The 11869-nt window shown below is 68.1% G+C and overlaps 2 protein-coding genes across 2 annotated transcripts; one reads left to right on the forward strand and one right to left on the reverse strand.

Moving 5' to 3' along the window:
* Window positions 1–213: 213 nt before the first annotated feature.
* On the forward strand, window positions 214–7289 carry GAA (alpha glucosidase). Its single transcript, XM_050908643.1, has 19 exons — window positions 214–609; window positions 695–840; window positions 1217–1382; window positions 1798–1894; window positions 1977–2096; window positions 2249–2367; window positions 2507–2638; window positions 2798–2908; window positions 3074–3187; window positions 3299–3383; window positions 3505–3622; window positions 4041–4174; window positions 4308–4459; window positions 4688–4836; window positions 4947–5088; window positions 5305–5403; window positions 5607–5771; window positions 6251–6403; window positions 6878–7289. The coding sequence occupies exons 1-19, from the start codon at window positions 214–216 to the stop codon at window positions 6935–6937; spliced, it is 2658 nt and encodes an 885-aa protein (XP_050764600.1). The 3' UTR covers window positions 6938–7289.
* Window positions 7290–7914: 625 nt separating this feature from the next.
* Window positions 7915–11768, reverse strand: SGSH (N-sulfoglucosamine sulfohydrolase). Its single transcript, XM_050908460.1, has 8 exons — window positions 11660–11768; window positions 11173–11333; window positions 10821–10926; window positions 10118–10268; window positions 9688–9844; window positions 9343–9424; window positions 9054–9257; window positions 7915–8706 (listed from the first exon to the last, which is right to left on the reverse strand). The coding sequence occupies exons 1-8, from the start codon at window positions 11751–11753 to the stop codon at window positions 8147–8149; spliced, it is 1515 nt and encodes a 504-aa protein (XP_050764417.1). The 5' UTR covers window positions 11754–11768; the 3' UTR covers window positions 7915–8146.
* Between the last annotated feature and the right edge of the window lie 101 nt (window positions 11769–11869).

The following is an 11869-nucleotide window of genomic DNA, read 5'->3' on the forward strand; positions in this document are numbered from 1 at the left end:
GGACCGGGCCTGGCCTGGCCCGGCGAGGGCCGGGGCGGCTCCGGGAAGGGGAAGGCTCCCGCTGGGGGCCGGGGCCGGGGCCGGGGCGGCTCCGGGAAGGGGAAGGCTCCCGCTGGGGCCGGGGCCGGGGCCGCGGCCGGTCCCGCCCCGCAGGCAGCGGCGTGACGTGGGCCGGGCCCGCCGCGCCTGCTGGGAGGCCGGGACGGCGGGGCCATGCCGGGGCCGCGGGTGGCTGCTGCTGCCGCCGCCGCCGCCGCCGCCGCTGCCGCGCTGCTGGCGCTGCTGGTGCCCGCCGCGGCGCGCAGCCCCGGGGCCGCCGGCTGCGAGGTGCCCCCGGGCGGCCGCTTCGACTGCGGCCCCGAGCGGCTGCTGTCGCGGGCGGGCTGCGAGGCGCGGGGCTGCTGCTACGTGCCCGCCGGCCCCGGCCCCGGCCCGCCCTGGTGCTTCTTCCCCCGCGGCTACCGTAGCTACCGGGCGGAGAACCTGACGGCCACCGCCAGCGGCTACACCGCCCGGCTCCGCCGCGTCGCCGCCAGCTTCCTGCCGGGGGACGTGGGCAGCCTGCGGCTGGACCTGGCGCTGGAGACCCCCACCCGCCTGCGCTTCACGGTGCGCCCCGGCCCCCGCCCCGGTCCCGGCATCCCGGCACCCCGACCCGCCGCTCAGCCGATCCCCCCCGTCTCTGCCCCCGCAGCTGCGGGACCCGGCCCGGCAGCGCTACGAGGTGCCCCTGGCCACGCCACCAGCGAGCGGCCGAGCCGCCTCCACGCTCTACGTGCTGCAGGTCAACCAGGATCCCTTCGGCCTTGTCGTCTACCGGCAGCGCGGCGGGCACGTCCTGTAAGTGCCCGTCCTGCCCCGAGCCCGGCGAAGGCTCCCCTCGCCTTCCCGAAGGGATTCGGTCTGGAAGCGGGACCTGACGCCAACCCCAGTGATGCGCGGGATGGGAGCCGGCGTGCGGCAGGGGACACTGGTGACGGCAGCAGGGTGGCAGTCAGCGGCTGCGGGGGCTTTGCTTTGACCCCCTCTGCAGTTCGGTGGCTGGGGAGGGAAGCGGGAATCCAGAGCTCAGCTGAAACCTGGTTTTGTTTCACACGGTGACAAGCATCTGCGTCCCTCCCCAGGGCTGGTGGTCCTCCAGCTCGGTGCGTCCCTCCTCCCCGGCAGCTGGGCACTGCCGGGGCTGTTTGCCGGAGTCTCCCTTTCTCTCCGGCAGGCTGAACACCACCGTCGCGCCCCTCTTCTTCGCAGACCAGTTCCTGCAGATCTCCACCTCCTTGCCCTCCCATTTCATTTCTGGGCTGGGGGAGCACCTGGCACCGCTGGTCCTCGACACGGCGTGGACCAGGGTCACCCTCTGGAATCGGGACATGGCGCCTGTGGTACGGAGCGGGGCTGAGGGAGAGGGAGACAGCTCATCTGCACTTGCAGGGGCGGCCCCGCGGCCTCTTATGTCTTGTCCGGGGCTGGGGAAAGGCGTCCATGCCTGTTGAGCTCTGGGACCTGGCCTCAGCCCCGGGCAAGCCCATGAGACCGTTGTCCCCAGGTCAGGCTTTGTCCCCCCTGGGGCTCTGTGCTGCTCAGAAGCTGCTTCCCCTGGCGCGGTCCAGGGCTCCTGCTCAGGGCAGAGCTCTGCTGACTCAGGCAGTGTTTGGGGCTGCAAGCCCTGGGTTTGCACCCTGAGCCATGACGGTGCTTCTGGGCAGAGGCGAGGGGCAGGCGGGCGAGTGGGTGGGTGGGTGCCGCGCCAGGGTCTCCAGCAGAGCCTTGCTGGCACCACGCTGTGCTCTGCTCCAGCCCCAGGTCAACCTCTACGGCTCCCACCCTTTCTACCTGGGGATGGAGGACGACGGTTCAGCCCATGGTGTCTTTCTGCTGAACAGCAATGCGATGGGTGAGTCCCGCGGAGGCACTGGGCACAGGCTTGGCCCCCGTCCCTGTCTCAGCTTGTTCCTCCGACGCTTGTGCTTCCCCAGACGTGCTCCTGCAGCCCAGCCCGGCCCTGACCTGGCGCACGACGGGCGGGATCCTGGACTTCTACGTCTTCCTGGGCCCCGACCCCAAGAGCGTGGTGCGGCAGTACCTGGACGTCGTCGGTAGGGCTGAGCCGCGGGTCGGGGGCACGGGTGCTCCCGGGATGGCTTTGCTGGGATGCTGCGAGCGGTGTGGCAGAGCGGGGCTGCGGGGGAGCATGATGCCGGGCCATCCCTGCGCCTGCCTGGCCAGCACCCGCCCTCTCGGCTTCCAGGGTTCCCCTTCATGCCCCCGTACTGGGGCCTGGGCTTCCATCTCTGCCGCTGGGGCTACTCCTCCACCGACATCACCCGGCAGGTTGTGGTCAACATGACGGCAGCCCGCTTCCCCCTGGTACGTCTTGGATGCTCCCTGGAGTCTCTGCCTGAAAGTGGCCATGGGGGGCTGATGGGGAGCCCCCATGGGGCGGGGGTCCCGCGGCAGCGCGCGGGGGTCCCTGCTCCTCCGCAAGCACCGGCGCCGCTGTCTGCAGGACGTGCAGTGGAACGACCTGGATTACATGGACGCCAAGAGGGATTTCACCTTCAACAAGAAAAGCTTTAAGGAATACCCAGAGATGGTGCAGGACTTCCACCGCCGCGGCCTGAGGTACATCATGATCGTGGTGAGTGACACCCCCGGCCGCGCCAGGGCTCCCGCACGGGTGGGCTGGCACCGGGGTTTCCGGCTGCCCCCAAGGGCGGTGATGGATCTTCCTCCGAGGAAGGCGGGGGAGGCTGTTCCCTGCCCTTGCTGGTGAAGCCCCGGCTTTGTGCCCCGCCAGGATCCCGGGATCAGCAGCTCGGGGCCTCCCGGCACCTACAAGCCCTACGACGAGGGACTGAAGCGAGGGGTGTTCATCCGAAACGCCACGGGGCAGCCCCTGATCGGGAAGGTGCGTGCGGGGAGCAGCCCTGGTCCCTGCGGGAGGGGGCTTGAGTGGGGCCCCGAGAGCTGGAGGGAATGGCCATGGTGGAAAATGGGGTGGCACGCAGGGGCTGTGGGGTGCAGTGGGGCCGGGGACAGCGGGGCTTTGCCCATTGCTGCCTCCCTCCCGCAGGTCTGGCCAGGTCCGACGGCCTTCCCGGACTTCACCAACCCAGAGACTCACGAGTGGTGGCATGACATGGTGAAGGACTTCCATGACCAAGTGCCCTTCGATGGCATGTGGATTGTGAGTGGCCTCGGCAGAGCTGCCAGCTGCGGCTCCCTGGCTCCTGCCCTGCACTTCTGCCGGGCTCCGGTGTGGCAGCGAGGGCATCCCGTCCTTCCCTTCCCTCCCCAGGACATGAACGAGCCATCGAACTTTGTGGAGGGCTCCCAGGACGGCTGCCCCAACAACAGCCTGGAGCAGCCCCCCTACGTGCCAGGTACGGGGAGTGGGTACCACTCTGCCTGGGGGTGCGGGGAGCCCCGGGATGAGTCCGGGAATGCTCCGGTCCCGGCCGAGCGGGCTCTGAGCTCACCCTCGCCACCGCCTCTCCCATGCAGGTGTGTTTGGAGGACACCTCCAAGCTGGAACCATCTGTGCCTCCAGCCAGCAGTACCTGTCCTCCCACTACAACCTGCACAGCCTGTACGGGCTGACCGAGGCCATCGCCTCCCATGAGTAAGCCTGCGGCTTGTGCTGCCGCTCCTGCTGTCCCGGAGGAGCTGATGCACATCCCAGGGGATGCCAGAGCTGGGAGAGAGACTCCTCCCCACGCTCCGGCGTGGGCAGTTTGGGCATGGGGGGCATTTGGTGGGTGGGCGAGGGTTTGGTTTATAACGCAGCGTGCTGCCTGCTGCTGCCAGCCCGGTGCTGGAGGGGGCTGGAAGCAGCCCCTGGGCTGGAGCTGGTGCAGTGTGGCCGTGCTGGCTCCTGGGCTGGGGGATTGTGTCCTGAGCACTGTCCCATGTCACCTGCCCCATGGGCGAGATGGCGCTGGGTGTCTTCCTTGGCACGTGCCAGCTCCGCGCTGCTGCCGGGGGCCGCTGAGCCCCTTCCCCGGCCGGGCGATGCTGAGCGGACCCTGTCCTGCCCACAGCGCGCTGCTGAGGGTCCGGGGCAAGCGCCCCTTCGTCATCTCGCGCTCCACATTTGCTGGGCACGGGCGCTATGCGGGGCACTGGACAGGGGACGTCGGCAGCGACTGGGAGCAGCTGTATTACTCCATACCAGGTAGGCTGCCGGGTACTGGGGCTGCATCCGCCCCCGCTTCCCCCCTGCGCCTCCCCCGCAGCCGGCGGCTTCTCCATGGGCTCCGTGCCTGATGTTCCGCGGAGCCCCGATGCCCTCTGTGCCCCCTCCGCAGAGGTGCTGCTCTTCAACCTCTTCGGGGTGCCGCTGGTGGGTGCCGACATCTGCGGCTTTGTGGGCGACACGTCCGAGGAGCTGTGCGTGCGCTGGACCCAGCTGGGCGCCTTCTACCCCTTCATGAGGAATCACAACGACCATGGCGCCCGGGTGGGCAGCGGGCAGGGGGGGCGGCTGGGTGGGCAGGGCAGGGGTGGGTGCTCTGGGGCTGTGCGAGGGGCTGCCCTGCCTGCGTGGGAAGGCGGCTGGCGCAGCTGCGGGGCTGCGTGCTGTCGGTGCTGGGCTCATGCCAGGGGGAGTCCGTCCCGCGTCCCCGAAAGGCGCCCACTGTTCCTCCCTGCGCGGTCCGAGCATCCCCCTTTGGCTTCTCCCCTGCAGCCGCAGGAGCCGTACGCCTTCAGCCCGGCCGCCCAGGCTGCCATGAGGAACGCCCTTCGCCTCCGCTACTCCCTCCTGCCCTTCCTCTACACCCTCTTCCACCGGGCTCACTCCGCTGGGGAGACGGTGGCACGGCCCCTCTTCCTCGAGTGAGTGCCGGCCCGGCCGGGGCCGATGGGTGCCGGTGCCCGCCGGGCTCAGCGGGAGGTGGGTGCAGGGTCTCCCTGGCGCTGCACTGCCCCTCCCCATCCTTCCCCAGGTTCCCCAAGGACCCCAACACCTGGGCCGTGGACCGCCAGCTCATGTGGGGCGGGGGGCTGCTCGTCACACCCGTGCTGGAGGCAGGAAAGACCAAAGTCAGCGGCTACTTCCCGGCGGGGACGTGGTACAGCCTCGCAGGGGTGGGTGCTCCCCCGCCGTGCCACGGGGTTCTCGGGTGGCCACACAGTGGGTTCCTGCACCCCACTGCTGGTACCGGCCCCCCCCAGCGCTGTGTTCAGGACTTGTGCCTCGCCTGCCTTCACTCGTGGCCATCTGAGAGCAGCAGCGCTGGGCTGGGACCTCCTTGGGCATGCTGCACCCTACGCCTACTCCTTCCTCTTTCTGTTGTCGTTTAGGACTCCACCATCCACAGCAAAGGGCAGTGGATCCTCTTGTCAGCTCCCCTGGACACCATTAACGTCCATGTCCGCGCAGGGCACATCCTGCCGCTGCAGGTGAGCCCCCTCCGTGCTGCGGTGATGCCGCGGTGACCTGCCTGGCCACCTCCTGCCGGCGCGTGGGGCAGGGCGGAGGGCTGCAATGCGGTCACCGGCAGACTGGACATTGCCGAACGAGCCGTGAGCCTGTGGTGCTCGGCCGGGGCTGGGGGAAAGCAACTCCGGCAGCGCTCGGAGCTGTGCCTGATCCTGCGCCCCAGGAGCCTGCATTCAGCACTGCCGAGTCCCGCAAGAAGGGGATGGCCTTGGTCGTGGCGCTGACGCCAGACGGCTTTGCCAGGGGAGACCTGTTCTGGGACGACGGGGAGAGCTGGCAGACCTTTGAGAAGGGGGACTACACTGAGATCCTCTTCCTGGCCACGCACGTGAGCGAGGGGGGGCTGCTGGCGGGGGGTATCCGGGCACGGGCGTTCGCTGCCACACGCAGGTCCTGGGGGTCCTGGGGCCCACGCGGTCACAGGCAGCACCGTGCCCCGGTGCAGCCAAGCTGTGTCGTGCCAAAAGTGCCAGACTGAGCGGCTACAGCACTGTGCGCTGGTGGGGTGGTGGGGTCCCATGGGGGCTGTACCCCCCCAGGAGCCCCCTTAGGAGGGGGAGAGGCTGCGCCAGGGAGCTGGCTGCTCTCTTCTTGCACCCGCAGTGCTGCGCAGCAGCGGACGCTCTCCAGCCCCATCCCTCTGATAAATGGCTTTGCCACTCTCCAGTGACCACAGACCACCCGTCCCCCCGGGCTCGGTGCCCTGCAGACGGGCAGCGCGTTGGGCAGGGCACGTTGGGAAGCCCTGGGTGCGTGCGGGGTGGCTGGGACCCAGGAGCGCAGGGTGACGGCGCCCTGTCCCCGCAGGGTGCTGTGCTCAGCCAGCTCGTGCGGGCAAGCGCCCACCTCGACGGGGTCCTGCTGGAGGCTGTGACCGTGCTGGGTGTCACCAGCCCTCCCCGGCAAGTCCTGGCCAACGGTGCCCTCGTGGGTGACTTCTCCTACCGCAGTGACACCCAGGCGAGTGCTTGTCCCCCCCATGGGAGGGGGTGGCGGTGGCGGGGAGCTGCCGGCTGGCGGCTGGGAGGGAACCCAGGGCTCAGCCGAGGGGCTGGTGGGGTTTAGCCCCAGCGATGGCACGGTACCTGCTTTGTTGGCACCAAGGAGCGTAAAGAGCTGCCCAGCATGGGCTGGGTCGCTGCCCTGGGGCCAGGGCAGGATTAGGCCGTGCAAGGGGGCAAGGATGGGGAGATGGAGGATGGAAAGGATGCGTGGTGACAGGGCTGGAGCTCTGCGAGGAGCAGTGGCACGGCTCTGCTCCTGGGGCTGTCTGCCATGGGCACCCTTCCCGGGGGGGTCTGCAGGACTGGGGCCGTGCCGGGCTGCATCTCTGCGTGCACCCCAGGGGGGCAGGACATCCCCCTTGGCTCTGGAACCCCCTCGGCTCCTTCCCAGCTGGTTCTCACCATGCTGACCCTTCCTTCTCCCTCTCAGGTGCTGAGAGTCCCCGTGTCACTGCCGATGTGGGAGCAGTTTGTGATTGCTTGGTCCTGACCCTGCGCTGGACCCGTGCTGCTCGGCAGGGAGAGGCGATGCTGCTCCCTCCGGCTCTGGGGCCGAATCCATCCCGCCCTTTGTAAAACCAGAGCTGCTGCTGCTGCTTCTCCCACGCAATTCGGCTGCTGGGCTTTGGCTTCCCGTCTGGCTAACGTGAGTTCACTGGAGATGCGTGCACTGGATTTGCATTGGCAGGGGGCTTGCACAACCCCTGGGGACAGGGAAACCCTCATCTCCTCCAAAATGGGGAGAAAAAGACCCAAGTGCCTTGTGCGACAGCAAACCTGCTAACATGCGGAACTGGTAACCTGTCAAGGGACTGTGGGGAGTCTCTTGGCTGTGTTTTTGGGGAGGGGGATCTGCGCAGGGGGGCGAGGGAGCAGTGCTGTGAATAAAGCTGCTGTTTGCTGGGAGCAGCCCCAGGCCGTGTCTGTGCCCCTCTCTGCTGGTGCCTGTCCTGAAACGTGCTGCTGAGCCCTGTCTCAGCCCTCCCCCCGTGGCTGGGACCCCTCGGCTCCATCCCTGCCTGGGGGCCTCCAGCGGGACCGCCTGTGCCCCTTGCAGGCTTCACCCCGTTCCCCAGAGCACTGGGTGACCCCTGGCCGTTCCTGCAGCCCTGGCCCCCGTCCGTCCTGCTGGCTCTGAGCCCGGGGACTGCTGCCCTCCGGGGGCTGCCAGCCCCGGCCCCCACCGTGCAGCTCTGGTGGAGCCTCTGCCGCGCTGGGAGGGAGCAGACGCCGTCACCCCTGGCCCTGTGCACCTCAGGGACTCTGGGCACTTTGTATAATTTTGCTAAATTAACCCGTCCCGCTGCCCTGCTCGCTGGTACCCGCTGGCCCGTTTTCCCCAAGGGCTGTGCAGCTGCCCCTCCGCAGCAGGGCTGGCAGCAGGCAGTGCCGCACAGAGACCGCGGCGCTGGGAGCTGGCAGGGACGTGCTCAGCTCCAGACAGAAACAGAGACCTCTCCTCCAGAGGCTTTATTGAGGAGCAACTTGGCCCTACGGCTCCTCTGGCTGACAATAAAGGCACGAGGATCCCTGAATGCTCCACGGCCAGGCGGCGTTTGCAATACAGAGAGCAGAGCCTCGGGGTGTCACCCAGGGATTTGGGACTGGCCCAGCCGGGATCCTGCTCCGACCCCCTCGGGCTCGACGGGCAGCCCACGGCTGTCCCATGGCAATGGGGGACACCGGGCAGAGGTGATGCTCACAGCTCGTTGTGCAGCGGCTGGCACTGGGGGCTCAGTTTCTCCTCCAGGACAGCGTCGGGGGCACACACCCAGGGGTCCCCCGTGTCCCACTGCCACTTCAAGAGCTGTGCACGAAGCAGCTGGAAGACGGCGGCGTAGCGGGGGTCAGGGGCCAGGTTCTGGCTCTCGGTGGGGTCACGGCTGCAGTCAAAGAGCTCCCAGCGGTCCCTGTAGTAGTACTGGTGCAGGGTCTTGTTCCAGTGGGTTGGCTGCCCAGCCCTGGTGCGGTTGAGCAGGTCTTGGAAAGTGGGCGAGATGTAGAAGTCCTGGTCGATGGGAAAGGGCATCTTGTAGTTGAGGTTGTGAATGAGGCGGAACTGTTGGTGCTGGATGGCTCGCATGGGATAGTACATGGTGACCTCGTGGTGGCTCTGGCTGCTGAAGGCGGTGGCCCAGGGCTGCTCCGACTCCAGCGCTGGCAGGAGAGACTTTCCGGTGAGCTGCACCCGTTTTGTGCCAAAGATGCTGTAAGAAGGGTAGGGGATGGAGAACCAGTCCAAAATGGTCGGCGTCAGATCTGGAGGGGAAGAGAAGGGTGAGAGGAGGGGCTGGTGCCCGTGGGAGGAAACTCAGCCCCGGAGAGGGGCAGAGACGTCCCCGGGGTCTGCTGCCGCGTGGGCTGCGGGTGGTCCTGGGATGAGCTGCAGAGCTGAGCCCCGGGATGACGTCCCCGCAGGGACCTTGCTGCTCTGTCATCCCTCCTCTCCCTTCCCGGGGCCGGCTGTGCCAATGCCAAGGGCTGCAGGCTGTCCTCCTCCAGGAGAGGACCCTGGGTTTCGGCATGGGGAGGGTGGGGACCAGCTCACGCCCCCCGGGCACACCTCTGCATGCCTCTGCTCCCTCCTGGGGGCCGTGGGCTCTTACCCAGGAGGGTGGCGAAGGCCTGGCTGACCTGCCCCCAGCGCTCGGTGTGCTCCGGGGAGGAGATCAGCAGGGGCTCGGCGGTGCCCGACCGGTAGAGGTTGGTCCTGCCACTGGGGAAGGGGATGCCGTTGTCGGAGGTGTAGATCACCAGCGTGCTGTTGTGGAAGCCGGCATGCCGCAGCTCCTCCAGGACCAGCCCGATCCCTGTGGATGGAGGGGCAAAGCTGAGGTGGGGGGCAGGAGGGACCACGGTGCTCGCCAGCGCCAGCCTGGCCCCCGTGGCTCCTACCTTGGTCCATGCGCCCGATGGTTGTGTACTGGGCTGCCAGGTCCGCCCGGGCAGCCGGTGTGTCTGGAACAAAGTGGGGGACCTAAACGGAGAAAGGGAAAGTGGCATGTGGCCGCCACGGGGAAGGAGGTTGCGGGTGCACCGGGGTGGCCTTTGCCAGCTCTTGCCTATAACGCTGATGGCAGTGACCGAGGTGGGGGCCAGCCTGCAGCCGCCCTGGCTCCGGCGGAGGCTGCCGTCACGTGCAGCCCCCATACAGCCCCGTGCAGTCCCATATAGCCCCGTGCAGCTCCATATAGCCCCACGCGGCCTCATATAGCCCCATGCAGCCCCACAGGCTCCCACCTGCACTTGCTCCGGGTGGTAGAGCTGTGGCTTCCAGTCGGGGATCCAGCCCATGCCGCTCTCTCCGTTGCCAAATTTCTCACAAAAGGCCCCGTATTGGGGCTGGGAGTGCCCGCAGCGGTGGGGGTCGTGGAAGGCGACATAGAGGAAGAAAGGCCTAGAGATGGAGAGGGTGGAGGTGGAGGTGGTGAAGCAAAGGGCTGCCTGCACCCCCCGAGACCTTCCCTGGGCTGTGCAGGGGTGAGCTGGGGTCGGTGGGAGGACTCCCACCTAATCTGGGCTTCTGGATATGGGGTGACCCAGAGACAAGGTGTCCCTTCCTATTTGTGACCAACTGGGACATGGAGACACGTCTTCAGTGAGGCCGGTTTCCCTCTCCTCTCCCGTGCCCCCTCGGCAGCCTGCCCCAGGGACGCAGGGTCCGTCTCACCTCTCATCCTGGCTCTGCAGGAACTGCCGGACGAGCGCTTTGATTCGAGTGATGTTTCTCCCAACCTGCAAGACCGAACTGTTTTCCTCTGTGTAGGCGAAGTCAAAGGGGTAGACAGCCTCGGGCCCAACATGCTTCTTCCCAATTATCCCTGCAAGAACGCAGACACGCGGTGTGCCAGGAGCAGCGGGGAGCGGGGGGTAGGACGCTGGCTGCTGTTGCTGTCTCCTCCCCGGGGGCTGATGCAGATCATCTCAGAGCATCAAACGCTGCTGAGGGTGGAAGATGCTGCCAGCTTCTCCAGTCATTTCTGCCCGTTGCAGAGGCACTTCCACATCTGGTCAGCAAACGGGACGCACCCGGGGACCACGCTGCCCCAGGTCACAGGCGTGGGTAAGCGCTAGAGCAGCTGAGCGGCCTGGGTGGAAGTTTGGGTCGAGCACGAGCCTTGTGCGAACCTGGGAACCAGGAAGCAGCGGGATGGGGAACAGCAGTGAAGGCGAGGTGTAACGAGGATGGCAGGGGAGCAGCGACGGGGGGAAGCGAAGTGAAACCCAGGTGTCAGCACAGAGCATAGGCACGGGTCCAGTTCGTGCTGTTCTAGCTCACAGGGGGATTAGCCCTCAAGCTCTCTCACCCGATGGGGTTTGGTGCACGGGGGGCGGCGTTTCCCTGCCCGTGTCGCTTGCCCTGGGCTCCCTACCTGTCCGGACGCCTGCTTGGCTGAGCAGCCGGGGCAAGCTCCGCACGCTGTCGAAGGAATTGAAGTGGTGCACGTCCTGGTGCAGCCCGTACATCCCATTCTGGTGCTGCAGGCGGGGAGAGACGACACGGTTGGACGATGTCTGCCAGCCTGGCCCCAGACCAAGCCCAGCCGTGCACCAAGTGTGCGTGCATGGGAAGCAGGTCCCAGGGGGCAGGGGAGAGAGTGGGTCAGTGGGCATGGGGGGATTGCCAGGTCCTGTGACCATGCTGTAGGCACACTGGCTCTGGTCGTCCCCGAGTGCCCACCGTGGACTGGCAGCTCCCACCCCGGCGCGTGTGGGTGCCCCTACCTGGGGTAAGCCGGTCAGGATGCTGGCCCGGCTCGGGGAGCAGCTACTGACGGAGGTGAAGGCGTTCTGGAAGACTACACTGCGCCGGGCCAGCGCGTCCAGGTTGGGTGTCCGGATGGCCGAGTTGTTGTAGGCACCGCTCTCAAAGCCACCGTCATCTGCTGCAGCGGGAGGGGTGTGGGGTGAGCCCTGCAGCACCGGGCCTGACCCCCGGTGCGTCCCTAACCGGGCGGGGGGGCAAAGCCCAGGGGACACTAATGACACTGGGAGCATCCCTGGGCTGGGGATGACCCGGGCTGGGGACCATCCCAGGAGAGGGGATGCAGCGAGACCCCCCGGGGCCGTCCCTCCCCTGCCCACGGGACGCCCCGAGCGCCGAGCCCCGGGCAGGGGTACCCCGCCGCGGGGCCGGTCCCAGGGCCGGGGGCGGCGGGCGCGGACCCGGGACCGGTCCCTGGGACTCCGCCGGGCCGGCGGCCGCACTCACCCAGAAGGAGCAGCACGTTGCGGGTCGGGGTCGGGGCTATGGCCCCGCCGGTCCGGAGCGCGCCCAGCAGCAGCGCCAGCGCCCAGGGCCGCATGGCACCGGCACCGGCAGCTGCACCGGCACCGGCGGCGGCGGCGGCGGCGGGGCTCGGCGGCTCCTCCGGCCGCCCCGGCTCCTCCTCTGCCCCGGTCACATGAGGCGGCCCCGATG

The sequence above is a fragment of the Gymnogyps californianus genome, chromosome 19 (assembly GCF_018139145.2).
Source record: "Gymnogyps californianus isolate 813 chromosome 19, ASM1813914v2, whole genome shotgun sequence".
NCBI lineage: Eukaryota > Metazoa > Chordata > Aves > Accipitriformes > Cathartidae > Gymnogyps > Gymnogyps californianus.